Below are 18,496 nucleotides of genomic sequence, written 5' to 3'. Positions count from 1 at the left end.
CAGGATAAAACCGTTTGTTGGGCCGAAGTTTGGTGCGGAACCCCAGTCCCATCTGCCTGATCTGCTGCGAGCTGGACCCTCCTGGAAACGAGCTTCGAGTCAGAGGAATCCTTACAAATCAGTTACCTGACTTTCTACCCTCTGGGCGGATTCGAGTATTCCGGATAGTGGCCACTTTTACGTGCGTACGGCTTCCCAGCGTGGCGTAAGGAGACGATATCTTAAAAGGCACGCATCTCATGCGGGTCAGTGTGCCAGAGCTCAGGACCCTGTCTGTCTGTTTGGCTTGACCTTATTGATTATATATACGCGCCGTGCCTTCTCGACCGACTCGACCGAGAACTCCACCCTTTTCATTTGTGCACTAAACGAGTGCTCACTCGTGACAGCTCCTTGATGAAACCGGTCTTTGCTGTGGAAGTGGTCTCGCCGCCCTCTTCTTCGACGTTGTGCTTGCCCACGATATTGAGGAAGACTTGGTCCAAGGTTGCACGACTGACGCTGTAGTACTCAATCTGCAGCTCTGACTTGTTCTTCTCGAGGGCGGTAAACAGCGACGCAATGCCAGACTCCGCGCTAATTTCGCCATCTTTGCTTGCGTACAACCCTTTGGTTGGCACAGAGAAGCGTATTTGGCCTGCGTATACTTTGCTCTCGATATTCGCGTCGGGAAAACTGCACATAATCCAGTCTCGGATGCGCAACATGTCATCATCCGATGCGTGTGGGGCTCTGCCATGTACGAGGTGCACATAATACGCGTCTCCGTGCTTTCTGCGAAGGTAGTCGGTTGTACCAAGCGCCAACATCTTGCCTGCCATGATACCAGCTCTTGTCGCGAGTGCGTCTGCTTCTTCCATCGAATGTGTTGTGAGCACCAGAGATCGACCAGGCACCACCGATTCCAACGTCCTCCACATGACGCGCTTGCTCGCCGCATCCATGCCCGATGAGGGCTCGTCCAGGAGGAGGACGCTCGGGTTGCCCATAAGTGCAATACCAAGAGACAACTTGCGCTTGTTGCCACCGGACAATTTGGCCGCCATCCTCTCAGCATACTGCTCCAAGCCAACAGCACGCATCACGGCATCCACGTTATGGCGAGGATCACTGACACCACGGACTCTGGCGTAGAAATACAGATGCTCAGACACAGTCATGGTATCCATCGCATCAAATTGAGGACAGACTCCAAGGCGAGAGCGCGCCTGGGCCCGATGTCGGATCACGGAGATATTGTCGACTAAAATGTCGCCTCCTCGACGGCTGGGCTGAATGTCACCTCGAATCAGAGATATTGTCGTCGACTTTCCAGCGCCATTTGGCCCAAGAAGGGCGAAGACCTCGCTTCGAGGCACTCCAAACGTGACATTGTTGACGGCGAGCGTTTTGCCGAATCGCTTACTCAGGTTCAGAACCCGAAGACCGTCCTGCGATGATGACACCCTCGTGAGTTCGTTGGAGACTTCTGCCTCCACGGTATCTCTCTCTTCCACCTCCTCTTCTTGTTGCTTCTTGCGAAAATGTCGAAACAATGGACCCGAATCCCACCACAGAAGTAGCCCAAATAGCAAAAATGACTGCAGGATCAAATACAAGATGGGACCGCCAAACGTGGTCATAGACCCAGCATAAGAAGCAAATTCTCGATTTCGGCATGTGATCGAAAATACATTGAGAGTAACAAACAACGCGCGGGTTAGGTTTGCAACGGGAGAGATGATCGCAATTGTGAAGTGACAGATGTTGACGTTCCGGTCTATCTTGTCGATCGGTGAATAGGTGAGAACGGACATGTAAGCAATGAAGTAAAGCAGGAACATCACGGCCTGACCACCACTTGCAAATGCAAAGGCTGCGAGTTGCGACCGCGAGAAGAGGGATATGACATATGATAACAGTGTCGACGTCAACCCATACAAAAAAAACACCACAAAGAGGTATTCAATATGATACCAGACATCGGTGACAGCCCGGAAGATGATAATGGTAATCGAGCTTGTGAGCACGACAATGACGAAGTCGAAAGTAGTGTACGCAAACCACAAAGGTGCTGACCTGACGCCGTTGCTGTAGTGGAGACCTCGAACGTTGCGCAGCCGCTCAATTGTTGGATACAGAGCGAAGAATGACGGGTAGACGGCCATGGCGAGCCCAAAATACGTGATCAGTTGCAACGCTTTCCCGACATCTGCACCCCACGGCACGTCAAAGGCTTGGTATTGGGTTGAAATGGAACTGTTGGTCAACAAGGTGTCCATGGCATTTTGTATGATGACCGAAAACGCAATATTTCCATCCCCCTGCCAGGCAAAGGTCGGTGGTGAAGTGCTGTCCCCTAGGAAAAAGCCACCAGGGGTCACATTGGCGAATCTAGTGTCGATGTAATTGTTGAACTCATCGAGGGTATCGACAAGGTGGATCGAATCTAGCAACTTTGTAGTGTTGGCCGCAATTCCCGCGACTCCCGTGCTGCCTGCTAGGGTGGAAGCAAAGAGCTGAATAGCATTCTGACCGAGCCGATCTCGTGGTCCTGCCACAAGATCATAATTGACCTGCGATGATAAAGACTCGATATCGGACACCAGAGCTAACGATGCAGGGCTGCAGGTAGTCTTTTGAAAGTTGTTGAGGAAGAGGGTGACAAGGCCGGCTGCAATGATTGGAATCAGTAGTGCCGCAAGATAGGGAAGAGTGTTCCGGCGAAGTACAACCCATCGCTTTGAGAAGAGGACCAGAGCTTGTTTGGGCATGCTGATCCTGCGTCCATCCAGAAGCTGAGGAGGTTCTCCTGATGATTCGTCTCTAATCATTGCCTTGACCGCGTTGTCGGGGTCGATCTCAGTGCTGCTGTGACTACCAACCTCCTGCAGGATGTGGTTGGTGCCCGTCTTTTCACCTGGTTGCTGTACCAGTTTGACCTCCTCAGCAACCTTCAGAAAGACGTCTTCGATTGTAGGACCATTAACCTGATACTCTACGACGCCCTCACTTTCAATCCGGCGGAGAAAGTCTGCGGCTTTTCCTGAGTCCGTCAAGGCATAAATCGTTTGATCATCTCGTCGAATGTGACTGACATCCTTGTAAGTCGGAAGGTGCTGAGATCCGTGGGTGTGGTAGACGTGGACTCGGTAACCTGAGCCGAGTTTATGTTTGAGCTCCACCGAGGTCCCGGAAGCCTTTAGAATACCCTTCGACAGTATCGCGATATGGTCGGCAAGTAGCTCGGCCTCGTCCAGGAAATGCGTCGTGAGAACGATTGACCTGGACCCACGCTCAGCAAGCAAAATATCCCAAATCTTTCGCCGGGACAGTGGATCGAGACCCGAGGACACCTCATCCACGCAACATACTCGCGAGCCGCCGGTAAACATCATTGCCAGTTGCAACTTGCGCTTCTGGCCCCCAGACAATGTTTTTGACCGAGCACCGGACTTTCGGTCGATATCGCACGAAGCCAAGAGTTGTAGGCTTTCTTCTTTCGAGGATGGCTTTCGGCTCTTAATCCTGTTGAAAATGCGAACGTGCTCTTCCACAGTGAGATCATCCCACAGCACATTTTTCTGAGGACAGAATCCTAGCCCTGTGTGCGCCTCGGGGAAATTGACGGTGATCTCTCCCGAGGTGATAGAGTTGAGGCCAGCAATTGCGTCCAAAGTGGTGGATTTGCCACTACCATTGGCACCAAGCAGCACTACAATTTGCCCTCTTGTTGCATCCAAGGTTAGATTGTCAACGGCGAGTACAGTCGTGAGTCGTTTCCTCGTAAATAGTGCACGAACTCGTGCAAGCCATGAAGGTGGATATTCCTTGGTAAATCCAGATAATGAGATGGACGTATTGTCATCCGAATACGTGGTTCTCCGACTCTGCGAGGCTGTGCCATACAGTGTGCGTTCTACATAAGCACCAAGTATAGGAAAAACAAGAATCTGGATTATCAAAAAGATCCAAAGAGCGATACCGGGCAAAGCAGATGTGTTCTCCGGCGCTCGTTTCACCAGATTCGTTCCGAGATCCTGCCTCTCCCAGCGAGCCATAAAAATCGTAAAATATACGTAATTCATAGGTGGAAATAGAAGAGATAGTATGGCAACAGATGCTGTTCCGGCTTTGCTGGCGACCTGCGCGATGATAGCGAGTAAAAGACTTACGATGACAGAGGTGATTCCACTAAGTTGAGCTTTTTTAAAGAATGCACCTCCCAGGATCGAGAAGGATGACATTGAAAGCCCGGCTAGAATATTGAAGATGATGACGATTGCGGCGGAGGTTTTGCTGAAGACGCCTGCGCAGAGAATAATGGCCATGATGATCCAGCCAGGTCCGTAAAGTATGTCGAATGCCAGGTGGTTCGCGATAATCCGTGCCATTTGTGGTTGCCATCGCTTCAGATTCGGCATCATGCAGTCAAGAAGTTGAGCCATGCCATTTTCTCTCTCTGAGGCGATGACACCGGTAAGCTGATAGGTAACACCTACCACCCCGATGAAGAAAGCGACAGCTAAGATGTCGATGATACCTCCCATATATCGGGTCCGGATCCGGTTTAAGCGCTCCTGTTTCGTCAGAGAGGTATAGGGATATTCATCTGCTGCGTTGGGCAGGACTGTGGCTCCATTGGTTCCGGCTTCAACTTCAGAGATGGCACGGTCGATGGCGTGCTGGAGGGGAAGTAAGTAGATCTCGTTGTCGTTCTTGGAGGAGTCGGTCACGATCTTAGACTGGAGTCCGCCGTCTGCCCGTATGGTGTAATTCCAGTGAGCAGCCTCTCCTTCAGAGGGCGAGGAGAAAAAGACGGCACCCGCTATGCATGATGAAGTTCCCCTGATTGAGTTCCGGCACACCGTCAAAAGCTCCTGCTCTTGGGACAATATCTCGATTCGACCACCAAATGACCCAGTATCATTCACCACCTTGTCAATGACTAATTGAATTGGACCATCCGAGAAGCCATTGTTGACGAAGACAAGTTTATCTCTGCCGCCGGAGACCAGGTCAAGTGCCTCAGACAAACTTCGAATTGGGGTAGGGTCACCGATGCCATAGACACTGGGAGGAATGAACAGAAAGCGCGCGTAAGATCTGAAGATGTCAGAAGCTGTCGCCATGAAACAGAGGTGGGATCAACACACAGAAATCCGACGAAGATGCAAGGCAAGAGAAACGCTCGAATGGTGGTTGAGAACCAGCGCCGGACAAAAGCAGCCAGGAGATTCTTGAGAGTCAAGGTGGCGACCTGGCGCACAAAGAGAGCCATAGTGCGATCTGAAGGAGTGCGATGGAGTATATGCGGTCTTGACGGTGCTCGCTTTCCAAGGGCCTCAGGCTAGGTATGATTCCGTGCCTGTCACTTCCATTGACAAACTCTGGTTCGAGGCGGGGTGAAGCAATAATGAATATTCACACGAAGAGAAGCTGGCGACTCAAGGGCGACATGTACCGTGTCCAGAGGAAAGACATGTTGCAAGACCAAGCGCACACCCTCCTTGAGCAAGTGGTGTCGACCAGCAGAAACAGTGTTGCCTGGAGAGAAAGTGGTTTGTCTGAGAACGCAGCTTGGTGGCTTCACTTGCAGATGCCGTTGGCGCCGCAGCTGGCGCCGCAGTTCCATGACACCTTGACTGGGCACAACCCCGGGAAAATCAATCACGACCTACCTATCCAGGCTTAGAGCTTCAGGGTGCCATGAGGTTCGCATCTTTAGCGAGACGCCACTCCGTGAAGATCCAATGGGCTCGGCCCTCCACCGGCAACACTCCTCGATGGATAAAGCAACCGCCAGGTCGGAATGAAACCAACTTGGCATCCACGGGAGGTGCGGCGATTTTTGTCCTTCCCAACTGATAACGACACTGATCACGAATTGATGAGACTGGTAATAGACAGACAGCCAGAGTGAGACGCGGGCAGATGTCGGGGTAATTATCAACACCGTCGGCCCTCTTTAACCCAGTACTTGCTTTAAGACAAGCCAGGCAAGCCGATCCACTTCACGGCCGACTCCTGTATAATATGTCAGCGATGGCGAACCTAATCGGGGTGGCCGTGTCGTTGCTCGCCTTACACTGGGTACGGCTATTGACCACCTCAGGGAAAGCTTTTACTGTTCTCGGACCTGAAACCTCCGCATTCCAATTATCGTGTCAGCATATGGGCATCTCATACTCGGTTGCGGCAGCCTAGACGTCGAACGTTACGTTACCGATGGGGAAGACGATATCCTTGGTCCATGAGATGCTACGTATAAATGCCGGCATCCACCATCAGGCTCTCTAAACATGTCAGACGGACTTGTCACTATGCTGCGCACAGGCAGTACCAGCGTCTTATGCGACATGTGGGTATACGAAAAGAGCTTTTGTCAGCTGTGACGGCCGAAAATGGCGAATGCTACTCTCTTGGGATATGTCGAGTAGATGATCCGTGGGCTAGGCTGAGTGAGAGCATGTCTGTCCCCGAAGGCGAGGAGGGTATAGGGGGTACATAAGGTTGGTTCTTTCCTGCTCGACTGGGTGAGACAGAGCAGTCGAAACAATACTTCATTCACGACCCCTTTCCTGCGGAAAAAAACACGATTTCGAGACGTGCCGAACACATTCCCTAGCCATGGCGGAACTATCAGCTCCTCTTGTCATCGAAAAAGGTCCAGTTATTGCCCCCTACTTGATACTCATTGTTGTCTGCATCATCTTTCTATACACTGGGTACCGCAGGCTCCTTCCCAAGCCCATCCCTGGCATCCCATACAATAAGTCAGCGACCCGGTCCCTCTTTGGCGACATACCTGAGATGATGAGCTACATCGCCAAAACCGAGGAGGTCTGGCCGTGGGTTGCAGACCAAATCATGAAACACCAATCGCCTATTGTCCAAGTCTTTGCAAGACCCTTCGGCCGGCCTTGGGTCATCTTATCGGATCACCGCGAAAGCTATGACATCCTCCTCCGACGGACAAAAGAATTCGACCGATCTGCTTTTACAGCCGATGTCTTCACCGGGCTGGTGCCAGAGATGCACATCAATTTTCAATCCACCGAGGAGCGATTCAAACTCCACCGGAATCTCTTGAAAGATCTCATGACTCCTGCCTTTCTCCACGAGGTTGCTGGCCCTCAGATATACGGCAGCACCGAGACTTTCATAAAGCTTTGGGACTTCAAGGCTCAAGTGGCACAGGGGCATGCCTTTGAGGCAGGTCAGGATATCTACAACGTGGCGCTTGATGTCATCTTCGCGACAACATTTGGACTGCAAATCAAGGATAGCAACACGTCCGCGCAGTTGCAGCAGCTCTCGGCAGCCAAAAGTCTTGACCCTCCTCAGTCCCTCACTGACCCAATATCTTTCCCTGCGTTCCATCGTCCGGCGGATTTCGAAGCCATTGCAACGCTCACAGAGTCTCTAGAAGTCTCCGTCAAAGCTCCTTTCCCTCGCTTCGCCCACTGGGTCATACGCCAATTCCCCTACATGCGGAAAGCCAGAGCCTACAAGGAGAAGCTCTTCTCCGATATGGTGGTCGAGTCACTCAGGAAGCAATCTTCTGGGAATCAAGTCAAGAGATCGGCTCTTGATGACATCTTACAACGGGAGACGGCTGCGGCAAAGAAAGAGGATCGACAACCAGAGTATCATTCCCGCGCGATTTATGACGAGGTGAGCTACTGCCGCTCCAAGACTCTACTTGGCTGCCATGCGCGGGATTTGAGGAATGTAATACACTAATATGTCTGCTAGCTCTTTGGATTCATCATTGGCGGTCACGACACGACGAGTACGACACTTATGTGGACGTGCAAATACTTGGCCATTGCTCAATCCGCCCAAACCACACTCCGCTCTCGCCTTCGAGCCGCCTACGCGACAGCGACAGCAGAACAACGTAACCCGACTTTGGAAGAAATCATTAAGGTTCAGATTCCATACCTCGACGCTACCATTGAGGAGATGTCTCGGACAGCACAGATCTTCAACGGATCCATTCGTACAACCACCGTGGACACCACACTGCTAGGCTACAACATCCCCAAGGGCACCGACGTATTTCTCATGCAGAACGGCCCAGGGTACCTGTACCCTCCTCTGCCTGTAGACGATTCGAAGCGAAGCCCATCCAGCTTGGCCGCCAAGACCCAAGTCGGACAATGGACACCGGATGAAGAAGATATGCAGACATTCCGGCCCGAGCGCTGGCTCGTACAGGATCCAGAAGGCGGTAAAGAGGTCTTTGACGCCCAGGCCGGACCCCATCTCGCGTTCGGACTAGGTCCTCGGGCGTGCTACGGTCGGAGGTTAGCATATCTCCAGATGCGCATCATCCTGGTCCTGATGATCTGGAACTTCGAATTGCAGGCGACCCCGGCCGAGGTCAGCACCTGGGCGGGCTCGAACAAGTTGGCTCGGCATCCGAGAATGTGCTATGTGAAGTTGGAGAAGGCGAAATTTTAGGGTTGTCGGCAGACCAGGCTTCATGCAGACAGTTTGCGTCGTAATAGATCAACCTGTTTCACAAGCTAAGCTAAGCAAAGTACCTACATGTCACTGTAATAACTAGCGCATCAAAATCATCCCCCAACCGCATTCACCCATCTCTACCATAAAGTGTGTTATATTAAACCCGAGTCAATAGTCAATACGATCCGGCACAAGTCTCACATCGCCGACAACTGGCGCTGTGACCCTAAGGGGCCGGGGGTGGCCCATAAAAGTCATCGGCAACCTACAATTCCCAAATGGGATAAGGCTTACAGATATTTAGTATCCACCTGATATGGCGATTACATACCACAGCCCCTGCATTTACGGAGTTCCACTTTATGTCAGGAATTCAAAATGGGATGGAGGTGACTCAGACAGCTGACGGAGGGCAACAGACAAGTCGGACAGGTCCTTCCGAGTAACCTAGGCAGTAATATACAAAAAGACTCTATCCCCGCCCATGGAAGGCGAGCCGGAAGCTGAGTTGCCCCCGGACGTTGAGGCTCACCCGGGATCCACTTGGGTGTACGAGGTATATAGGTACAGAAGCCCCTCGGCCGAGGGTCAGATTTGGCCAAAAGCGTTGCAGATTTCGCCGAAAACTGAAGCAACAAAAACGTCATGGTATTTTCTACACCGTCTGGTCTTGCTGCGTTTTGGGTGAGATCTTGTTGCTCTGTTTGGCAGTTATGTGCTCTTAATGCTGGAGAATTTCGACCGTTGATGACAAACGCGGCGACTCGGCGCGGCTGGTCTGGGGAAGGGCGGTGCTGTTTGGTTTTTTTTGTTGTTTTTTTGTACGGTGTAACTTGACCCGAAGTACTGGCCCCAGTGGTTTAATACCGACATGTAACGATCTGTGCTCTGACTCCAACAACCCTCGCTCGAATTTCGCGACAATTGCTTTTCTTCGCTTGAAAAACCCCCGTTGAATCCGGGCCTAGGTCCTCGTCTTATGGACTGGCCGAGCCGAGCTTCGCCACCTTATCATCATTGGGACTGTGGGCATTCAACCCGGCTTGACATGGGAGACGGCACCCCGGTATAGTTGCAACGGACTGCCATGCTTCTTTCCAACGAGGAAATTCATCACCTTCCCCGCCCGGGTTATTTACTGAGAGATCGAGGCCGAAGCTGGCACAGCGGTGCCATGTTCCCTTTTGTGAGTGTCCCGCAAGAAGCAAGGTGAGGAGAGAAGCGATTATGCAAGATTTCTAGTTATTGTCATTCACAGGCGAGCATTATCTCTGGTTTTGTACCGTTCGGTGGCCATGTAGGAGTCGAATGGAGCTCAGAGAGAGAAAAAGGGGGGTCTACAGCCTGATTCTTCAGGGATTTTCTGTAGAACAACAAACTTGTTCAGCTTATCTCTCCAGTTCAGCTTGTTTTCGTTACTTTCCCCCGGGTATGCTCGGGACAAGGAGAAAACGGCGGAAAGGGCAGGAAGGGTTGGGTCCCCTGTCGATCTTGTTTGGAGAAAACGGCCCGAAACCTCTGCAATAACTCACCACAAACGCGGAACGCGACTGAGACACGCGGCCGTGCAGAAAAGGACGAAGTGAAACCCACACTTTCCACCGAGAAGATGAAATGTCAAAGTAAACAAAATGCATCGTGAAATTCACAGGACGAATTGAAGCCCAATTTGGTCATGATGCAACTCCAAAATGTGCTCAACTCTACCAGTGTATACATTTTATATACAAATCCCCTTGTTCATCCGAAACGCCGGCGCCGGGTCGCTCCAAAATGATCAATCGTCACGTATTGATATAGTGTCATCTTCTCGGCACACCAGGACCGGCCTTTCTCTGTGGTTCCTCGTTTACAGGCAACTCGGCGAGGATCACTGGCTTTGGCGACAGTCCCTCTACCTCGGTCCGGGAGGTGTCGTCCACTTCAAACATTGGTGCCGATGCAGCCTCGAGCGGTGGTTTATGGTCCACAGTCTCGGCAGCGAGCTCAGCCGGGGGATGCCGTCTTCGTCGCACTGCGAACCAGTACCACAGCCCGAGGATTACCGCAAGGAGTGCGATGCCTCCGACAACACCGCCAACTATGGCGCCGACATTGCTTTTCTTGGTTGTTGTGAATGATGAAGATGAGGGTGAAGGGGACGACTGACTTCCAGAAGTGCCTGAGGGGTTAGAATTATTGGACGAAGAAGAGTTTGCAGGTGGCGTGAACGCTGTAGCATGACTATTAGAAAGGGTTCCTTTTTAACAACACCCCCCTAGGGCGAAAAAGATAAGGACGTACCGAAGACGGTGGCCAATGTCGGATCACTCCAACTCGGCTCCTGGTAACTGTCAGAGTAATACTGCTTGACCACATCGGGTGATTCGTAGGCAGCTGCAGCTGCGTCGTAGTGATCCACCCATTCAAAGTCAGTCATGTCAAAGACCCCCAGACCGCTCGCCCAGGGATCTTGTTCTGAGCCCAGTGCTTGTAAGGAGCTCGGCAACCGGCCCCCGATCGACACCATCTGTCTGTTGCCGATGACAGAGCAGGCATGGCAAGCTCGACGGACAGGCGTGGTAGAATTTGACTTGAACCATCGAAAAGCCGGGAGGGAGAGCGCGTAGACATTGAGATAGCCCTCGTCGGAAGAATGATCCAGATCAAATGTGGAGTTTGTTGAGCCACCGTAAACGAACCTGAAAAAGAGTATCGTGAGTAAGGCAGACACCCGGATGCTTTGTCTCTTGCAGGATCCGGTTTCTTACATTTCAAACCGATTCCCACCCCGGGCTGATGCCCCAACCGCGCAGAACTCGGACCTTGGAGGTGGAATGTCACCTGTTGCCGTTTGTGTGTACCAACTTCCCGTTTCAATATTATACAGAGTGATGGTTGACATGTCAACCATGTAATCCCCACCCTCGTAGACGGAAGCTGCCGTTGGAGGAGCCTCTCCGCCAACAATCACCAGAAACCCTTGGCCCCCAAAGTCCGCCGTGTGTACCATGCGAGCCTGCGTCCGATATCTGCTCTGGTTTGGGAGAATGGCCGTGGAATTGGTCCACGACTGGGCCACGAAGTCGCGCGTGACAAGACCAGACAGAACGGTCATGTCGGGGAGCGAGCTGACCACATCGCCACCGAAGTTGTAATAAGTAGAGTTGGTAAAGGTATTTGCCGAAGCGAACGGGCCTGGTGAAGACGTCGCAAGGCCGTCGGTGGAAGGTGCCGTCTCATTCTTCCAGGTAACATCGGACGTTCCTGCAGTGAAGGACCACAGCAAAGATGGGAAGTCTGCTTCCTCATACGGCCATCCACCATACCGACTGATCTTGTTCCGCGTGTGGTCATAGAAAAGCATCGGTTGTCGGACGTAGATCATTCCATCCGGGTCTGCTGTTGAACTAGCAGCACTGATTGTCTGGTTCGTCCAGGACTGGGTGAGGTCGACCACAAGTGTATTGCCCTCTGGATGAGGTCAGCGCAAGACCCTCAAGGATTGCGGGGGCGGGCCTCCATCTCTTACGGTAGTACATCGTCACCACGTCGTCGGCCGGCTCATAAAACTCGCCTCCCGTGATATACAAGTAGTTAGTGTCGGCAATCGCTAAGAAAATTAGTAACAAACACAGCAGTCTGTCGCGGAGAGACGCAAGTCCATACAAGAAAGCCAGAACCACTCTGTAATAGTGTCGCGGATGAGTTGCGCTTGCGATGCATGAGCGGCGGCGAGGCCGAGCGCAACGATTGCGCCCAGCATAATGTCGACGCCCACCTCGATGGCAGCAGGAAGAACGACAACGACAACAACGAAAGACCGATGCAGAGGACGGCACCGATGAATCCAGGCGCAGGCGCCCTTTCGGCTTTCTGAAACGTCAGTTGCCCCATATTGCTTGGGGGCCGATGTGTGCAACGGCGCCTAGTTTCTGGTATTGTTTCCAGGATCCAGTCAGGGCGAAATTGAGGCTTGGCCAGGTCCCTGCTTCTTTTCACTTGGGGGCCTTGTTTCTAGCCCGAACTTTCACTGACTATCAAGCCAATTGACGTTGACGATACTCCTAGCCGGGGACGCTTTGATGTTCTGTGACAAGGTACCCAGGTATATACCTGAATTGCACGAGAACGAAAGACCCAATTGCCACAACGCAGTTTGATCATCGAGAATGAGCCCACGCCGGGTTGAGGCTAGCTCCCTGAGCACCCCCTGAACCCTCCATGAGCCACACACCGATGGTCCAATCTGGCCCCTTGTAATTCGGCTGGCCCTGCCGGCACTAGGCACTCTTCTACCTATGCACACAGGTCACTGAGTTGGCCGACGAGCCGCTTCGGGGGTCGCGCCGCCGCCTGCACTTTGGCCGACGAGGTGTGAGTGTGGGATTGTGGCCGTGATATCTGCCCTTTCACCTCAAAATATCTTTATTAGACTCGCTTCCAGTTTGTGCATATCAAGTAGAGAAAAGCGAGGAGTGTAGTATTGATTTTGTCGCTGTGGCTGTGGCTGTGGCTGTGGCTGTGGCTATGGCTGTGGCGATTGGGGCGAGAACTTTGAACCTTGACGGAGAGCACCATTCTATGCCCACGTCGATCTGCCCGATACGTTAAGTACAGATACTTGTTTGGAAATCGTATCCTTAGGGGAATAATGACCATGTTCTTGGCCACTAAACGACTGCTGCATCTGGATCTATAGAAGCTCTCTACTGTAAGTGTGGGATCATGGTGAGGAAAGGACGAGCTAATTGTGGCTTTCCCTACTTTGACCTGCCTTGACCGTGCAGTGGCTTTCTCTACCTACCTAGCTACCTAGCAAGTCCAGGTGGCTGCCAGTCAAGCTTCGCCCAGGAGACCTTAATTTGAAGACAAGGTGATTTCCCGCCTCCAGGCATTTTACCTTTGCTCTTCTTTGAACTTTTAACCCCAAATTAAAGTGACGCAGAGTGCAATAATCAGGCAGCAAGAACAGCGCCATGTCGACTTGCCTTTACCTTTGCAGACTTCTGGACTGCTTGAACTGCAGTTGCTCACTTCCGTTTCTTACCTTCTCTGCTGGACGAGGTGTCTGGGATTTCGCCGGCGGAGGGATCGCTATCAGTCAGTCATGTATCTCGGATCAGGCGGCTTGTTGACATCAGCCAACGCCGTATAAATACCTGCCAGCAAAACTCGCGGGAAGCACGAGAGTGCGCTTCTTCCTCTGAATGCTTATGGTTGTAGCAGCTAGTCTCCCGATCCAATTTTCTTGCGCCCGTACGATGCCATCGATGCTGGGCTGGTCGAGCAGTTCATTGTAGTAGTCAATGGCTGTCGGATTTGGCTGGAGTTTCCTTTTCGTTGAAGTTGGCGTTCTCGAGCCAGTGATTTGGGTCGTGTTTGCACAACGGCAGGCGGATGAAGAGTGCACTCTTGGGCGCTGCTTGGATGTCGAGATCCGCAATCCATTGGCCGCGATCAAGGACAGACACCAGAGATTCCCGAAAATAGGCTCGAACGCCTTTTTCACGATACGTCTGGCTAGACACAGGCTGCTCGTAGCTGGTGAATGACAAATGCAGGGTCGTGTTTGAGAACGCATCCCTGCACGTTGCCGTCAAAATGTGCGTGGGGCAGTACCATGTGGCCTTTCATATCAAGTTTTCTTCATGTTGGGGTCGGGTGGCGGGATCAACAGTGTCAGTCCAGGTTTGCCCACGTTTCCGCTAAGATGCTCAATTGCGCTGGCATCTCCCGTCGTCCACGGCTCTTGGAGCAATGTCTTGGGGACAAAGAGTGAATTATCTCGAGCTAATGCAAACATTTTCTCAAGTGATGCAGGTTCCAATCCGACCGACCCGGTTTCTACTAAGGTAATGCAAGCGCATGCTTCGGCAAGGGAGAAGACGTGTTGGTCTAGGTCAATATTGTGACGTCGCCGCGTAGTGTTCCACCACTCGATATTGAGTGGTTTGGATATGAACTCCAGGGAAACAAGGGCCGCAGGAAACTGCCGGTATAGTTTCACCCTCGAAGACAGAAAACTCAACGAAGAGAAGTACCTTTCTTTCCCAATCAACCCCTCTTCAGAATATGGCTATAAAACGGTGAGTTCTCTGAGTCTGCAACGGGGCTTGGACATCTCGCAGATTGGTCGGGGTTAGTATCAGGGTCAAATCAACGTACAAAGCCTGTCCTCATTCATCGTAAAATAGATCCGCCACATCTCTATCACGAGAAGCCTCGTAGAAGTCAGCTCACCAACATTTTTCCACGTGAGAATGTCGGACGATCCGGTTGGTTCTCGCGCTCGGCTATACGTCCACTCCACCTTTGCCGAGATGGAATCTCAAAGTGAAGCGGGTGTCCACTTTTACCGAGATAGCTTCAGGCGAACGCGCAGGGAAAAGTAATGTAGAAGCACTCGGTACATTTGTCTTTTGAAGTCTGATTGCCTCTCAACCACGCCACGAGCAAATAAAATGGGTTGACAGTCCCGGCGTTGATGGGAATGGCACTTTAGCACAACAACATCAAACCCTCCCAAGCGCGCACGTTTGATTGTTTGTCCCCGGATCAATGCCGCAGAGCTAGAAATGGCAAATCCGCTGAGAATGACGCCGCAGACGGTGCGGGTGGCCGGGCACCGAGGACACAGCGCAGGCGCCCCCGAAAACACGCTGGCGGCTTTCCGCCAGGCGCGCGAAATCGGCGGCGCCGGCGTGACCTGCGAGACGGACCTCGGCCTGACCGCCGACGGCCAGCTCATCCTCATCCACGACGAGACGGTCGACCGCACGACCGACGGCCGGGGCCTGGTGCGACACTTGACGTACGAGGATATCTCGCGACTCGACGCGGGGTCGTGGTTCAGCGAGGCCTTCGCCGGGGAGAGGGTACCTCTGCTGAGAGACGCGCTGGTCCTCGCCCGCGAATTGGGTATCATCTACCAACTCGAGCTGAAAGTGTATGGCCGGGACGATGAACTGTTCCCCAAATTGAGGACGCTCGTCGACGAGCTCAAGTGCGCCGACCTACTACAATTTTCGTCATTCGACTTTGTTCAGCTCCGAAACGTCAAGAAAGTCATTCCCGAAATCCCCACAGTCGGCCTCTGCCATTCTCGCCTGATCGATTCCGCTGCTGTCGCCCGTCAGGCCAACCTGGACGCCTTCAACATCGAACTCCAGCATTTTCCCAGTGGCGAGGCTCGTCAGCTCCGCGACGCCGGGTTTGCCGTCTTCCTGGCCGTCCTACCCATCGAGTCGCTCGACAATCTCAAAGCTTACGGGAGGGATGTCCAGTCGGAGGTGGTCGATTGGATCCGTCAGGGCCTCATAGACCAGATTGTCAGCAATGATGTCGAGGAGATGCTCATGATAAAGAACAAGGCCCAAGAGTCAGTGTGAAAAAAACGTCGATACTGTCTTGCTAGATCAAGGGTACAGGAACATTAAACGATCGATAACAAAAGTATTTGGTCGTCACTCGCCTCTGTTCCGTCCGCTGCGCCTCACCAAGAGCCTCTGCCAGAGACGCCACAAAGTCACTCCTACTCAGGGGACTCTTGACCTGCCTTAGGCGGGTCACTGCCCATTGTGTTTCCTCGCGTTGTATATTTTCAATGGCGTACAGAAACAGCGGACGAACGTATCCTGGGTTTAAGGCTCCCTCGCTCGAAACATTCCAGTCACCGTCAATCACGTCCCGAATTTGGCGCAGACTAGGGGCAGACTCGGGCGATGGGAACGGTGGGTCTCCAAGAATTCGCCTCAGCGCGACGTTTTCGATAGAATATGCCGCAATGCAGAGTCCGGTGAGGGCTAGGAGAGGTTCTGCGATGGGTTCGCGTAAATCTTGTCGAAGTCGGCCAGGTTGAAATCGCAATGGACCCGGTCGGGTGTTCCACAAAGTTGACAACTCTCGCCGCAGTCGGACGGCAATTCCGGCAGCTTCTGCTTGATCTGCCGGAGTGATTCGTGATCGACGATAGTGGCTGAGACCTTGACTTTCGTTAGATATCCTTTGTATCTGGAAGTAAAACTTATATAGTGGAGCGCTGAGGACGTCGTACATGGCGTCTGCCGAATCGGTATAGCAGCCCGTGGTCGACAGACTTGGGACTGTGCTGATATTGTTGCTCAGGAGGTCGAACATGGTCTCGGGCAGTAATCCGCAATTTCCGACACGTTTCGTGGCGACATGTAGCAGTTGTAACCAGGTGCAAATTCGCAAGGCGACGGGCGACGCTTGCAGGCTCTCCAACCAAGTCTCCAAACGAGTTTCGAATTTGGGCCCGAATGCGTGAAAATAGGGGCCGTCTTCGTTTGGTATAGTCACTTGGCACAAGCACAGAAGAAAGGCGACGACGAGAATAGTTTCAAAATTGAGTCCATCGTCTCCCACCATGAGTTCCAAATTTGTCATGGCAGTGCGATACTCGGCAGTGGCGTTGGACATAGGCAATCCGTTGACCATGACCCTGTACAAGCTTTGAAAGACGAGGATAGCTGCAGCTATCGACGTCTCCTGGATGGCTAGTTGGGCGAGATGAAATTTTATCCATTTCCAATTGAGGTTGTCAAAGGGCGAGATGAAAGGACAGTCTACTTCTTCGATAAAGTAGGTGAAGGGTCGGTTGGGCAGCGCCGAGGCGCCCATCCAGTCCAGAGTTGTGACGAGGTAAATGTCCAGCGAAGTGTTGTAGAATCGAGCGGAAGGGGACTCGGCGTTGCTGAGGTCTGGCCCTTGACGGATACCGTCGGCTTGGTGGTTGCATGGCGACGTGTCCACATACGACGTCGAATCTCCTCCTCGTCCGCGTGCTGCTTCTATTTCCGCCGTCGGTCGGGTCGGGTCAAAAAGTTCTGATTCACCCGTATGGGAGGTGTCGTCGGGAGAAAAGAGTTGCTCGGAAGTCAGATAGGTTCCATGAGGGGGCGGTGGGAGGGTGACGGCGGCAGCGGTAGCAGGAGATTCTTGTCCTGAATTTTCCGGGCGTCGTAGAGGTTCATTCCTTGTCGATGCTGAGTCAAGCGGCACCGCGGGCGGTCCTCGCTTGTAGACGCATCTCCGCTTCGATTTGACGCACTTGTGGCAGTTCGGTCGCTGCTCGTCACATTTGATTTTTCTGGCCCGGCAGACAAGGCACCCCGTACGAACGCGACCTTGGTGGCTGAGCTTAGGGGTATTTGCGAGAGGAACAGCAGGAGGCTGTTCTTGAGGTTGTGGCGGATCGGAGCTTCCAGTCCCGTCGGCGACGGTCGAGTCGAGGGTCACCGCCGCGAGCGGTGGTTGTGGTGGCTGTGCTGGGGATTGGCATTGTACTTGGTCCACTGGTGACATGCTGCAAGGAGCCGGGCATCAAGATCAGAGGGGCATCTTGCTGAAGTCCCAGAAGTCCCAGAAGCGCACATGGGCTTCTCAGATGAAAGATGGATTTACCCCACGTACAGTATAAAGGATGCTCAGATGCTTGACCCAAGAAGTTTCAGTCTCGTAGCATTAGGCAGGAAGTTAGGAGCCGAGCTACTGCAGTATGAACACTATGAACACCACCAACTTCAATCTGGCAGGCGCCGAGGTCGATTGAGCCAGCCATTATTGTTATTATTATTTGCCGGTCATCTCGTCCACCAGCCCCGGCTGTCGCCTCGGCCTTCTCCTACGAGGTACTTAGGTACCTAGGTACATAGGACGTTGTTAGGCCATGCCAGTCACGACCCACCTGCACCTATATCTATCTAGGTACCATTGTCAGACACCATCATCTTTACGGAGTACAATTTGAGTTGTTCGGCAAAAGCGGGGATTCGAAGCAACTCGCTCACGATGGGGCAACTTCGCTTGTAGTGGAGTCTTGCTCCCATGAACGTCTGATATCGTCTACTGATTCCTCCAGCGTTGTCAAGTTGGCCAATTGTCGAGCAAAGCCACGACACGCCGTGTCCAACAACATGAGCATCTAACAGACAACGGCAAGAACATGAACGACTATATAGATGATCTGAATTGCTGGATACAGCACCCATTCTGGATCTCAATGCATTGACACCGAGAATTCTTTTTCACTGAGCAAGAT

The 18,496-nt window shown here is 52.5% G+C and overlaps 5 protein-coding genes across 5 annotated transcripts; 2 read left to right on the top strand and 3 right to left on the bottom strand.

Annotated features, from left to right (window-relative positions):
• Positions 1 to 353: 353 nt before the first annotated feature.
• Positions 354 to 5,260, bottom strand: Z520_05126 (uncharacterized protein; the record flags this gene model as incomplete). The annotated part of the gene is made up of 2 exons (XM_016775630.1): positions 354 to 5,085; positions 5,136 to 5,260. 2 exons carry the CDS (start codon positions 5,258 to 5,260, stop codon positions 354 to 356), a joined length of 4,857 nt encoding a protein of 1,618 aa, XP_016633673.1.
• Positions 5,261 to 6,609: 1,349 nt separating this feature from the next.
• On the top strand, positions 6,610 to 8,448 carry Z520_05125 (uncharacterized protein; the record flags this gene model as incomplete). Its single annotated transcript, XM_016775629.1, has 2 exons — positions 6,610 to 7,656; positions 7,738 to 8,448. 2 exons carry the CDS (start codon positions 6,610 to 6,612, stop codon positions 8,446 to 8,448), a joined length of 1,758 nt encoding a protein of 585 aa, XP_016633672.1.
• Positions 8,449 to 10,256: 1,808 nt separating this feature from the next.
• Z520_05124 (uncharacterized protein) lies at positions 10,257 to 12,199 on the bottom strand (the record flags this gene model as incomplete). The annotated part of the gene is made up of 5 exons (XM_016775628.1): positions 10,257 to 10,666; positions 10,738 to 11,135; positions 11,205 to 11,907; positions 11,966 to 12,046; positions 12,103 to 12,199. The coding sequence occupies 5 exons, from the start codon at positions 12,197 to 12,199 to the stop codon at positions 10,257 to 10,259; spliced, it is 1,689 nt and encodes a 562-aa protein (XP_016633671.1).
• A 2,812-nt stretch (positions 12,200 to 15,011) lies between these two features.
• Positions 15,012 to 15,824, top strand: Z520_05123 (uncharacterized protein; the record flags this gene model as incomplete). Its single annotated transcript, XM_016775627.1, has 1 exon — positions 15,012 to 15,824. The coding sequence occupies one exon, from the start codon at positions 15,012 to 15,014 to the stop codon at positions 15,822 to 15,824; it is 813 nt and encodes a 270-aa protein (XP_016633670.1).
• Positions 15,825 to 15,846: 22 nt separating this feature from the next.
• Positions 15,847 to 17,760, bottom strand: Z520_05122 (uncharacterized protein; the record flags this gene model as incomplete). The annotated part of the gene is made up of 1 exon (XM_016775626.1): positions 15,847 to 17,760. One exon carries the CDS (start codon positions 17,758 to 17,760, stop codon positions 15,847 to 15,849), a length of 1,914 nt encoding a protein of 637 aa, XP_016633669.1.
• Between the last annotated feature and the right edge of the window lie 736 nt (positions 17,761 to 18,496).

The sequence above is a fragment of the Fonsecaea multimorphosa genome, assembly GCF_000836435.1.
Source record: "Fonsecaea multimorphosa CBS 102226 unplaced genomic scaffold supercont1.8, whole genome shotgun sequence".
NCBI lineage: Eukaryota > Fungi > Ascomycota > Eurotiomycetes > Chaetothyriales > Herpotrichiellaceae > Fonsecaea > Fonsecaea multimorphosa.
This window is presented reverse-complemented; position numbering and strand designations above follow the sequence as displayed.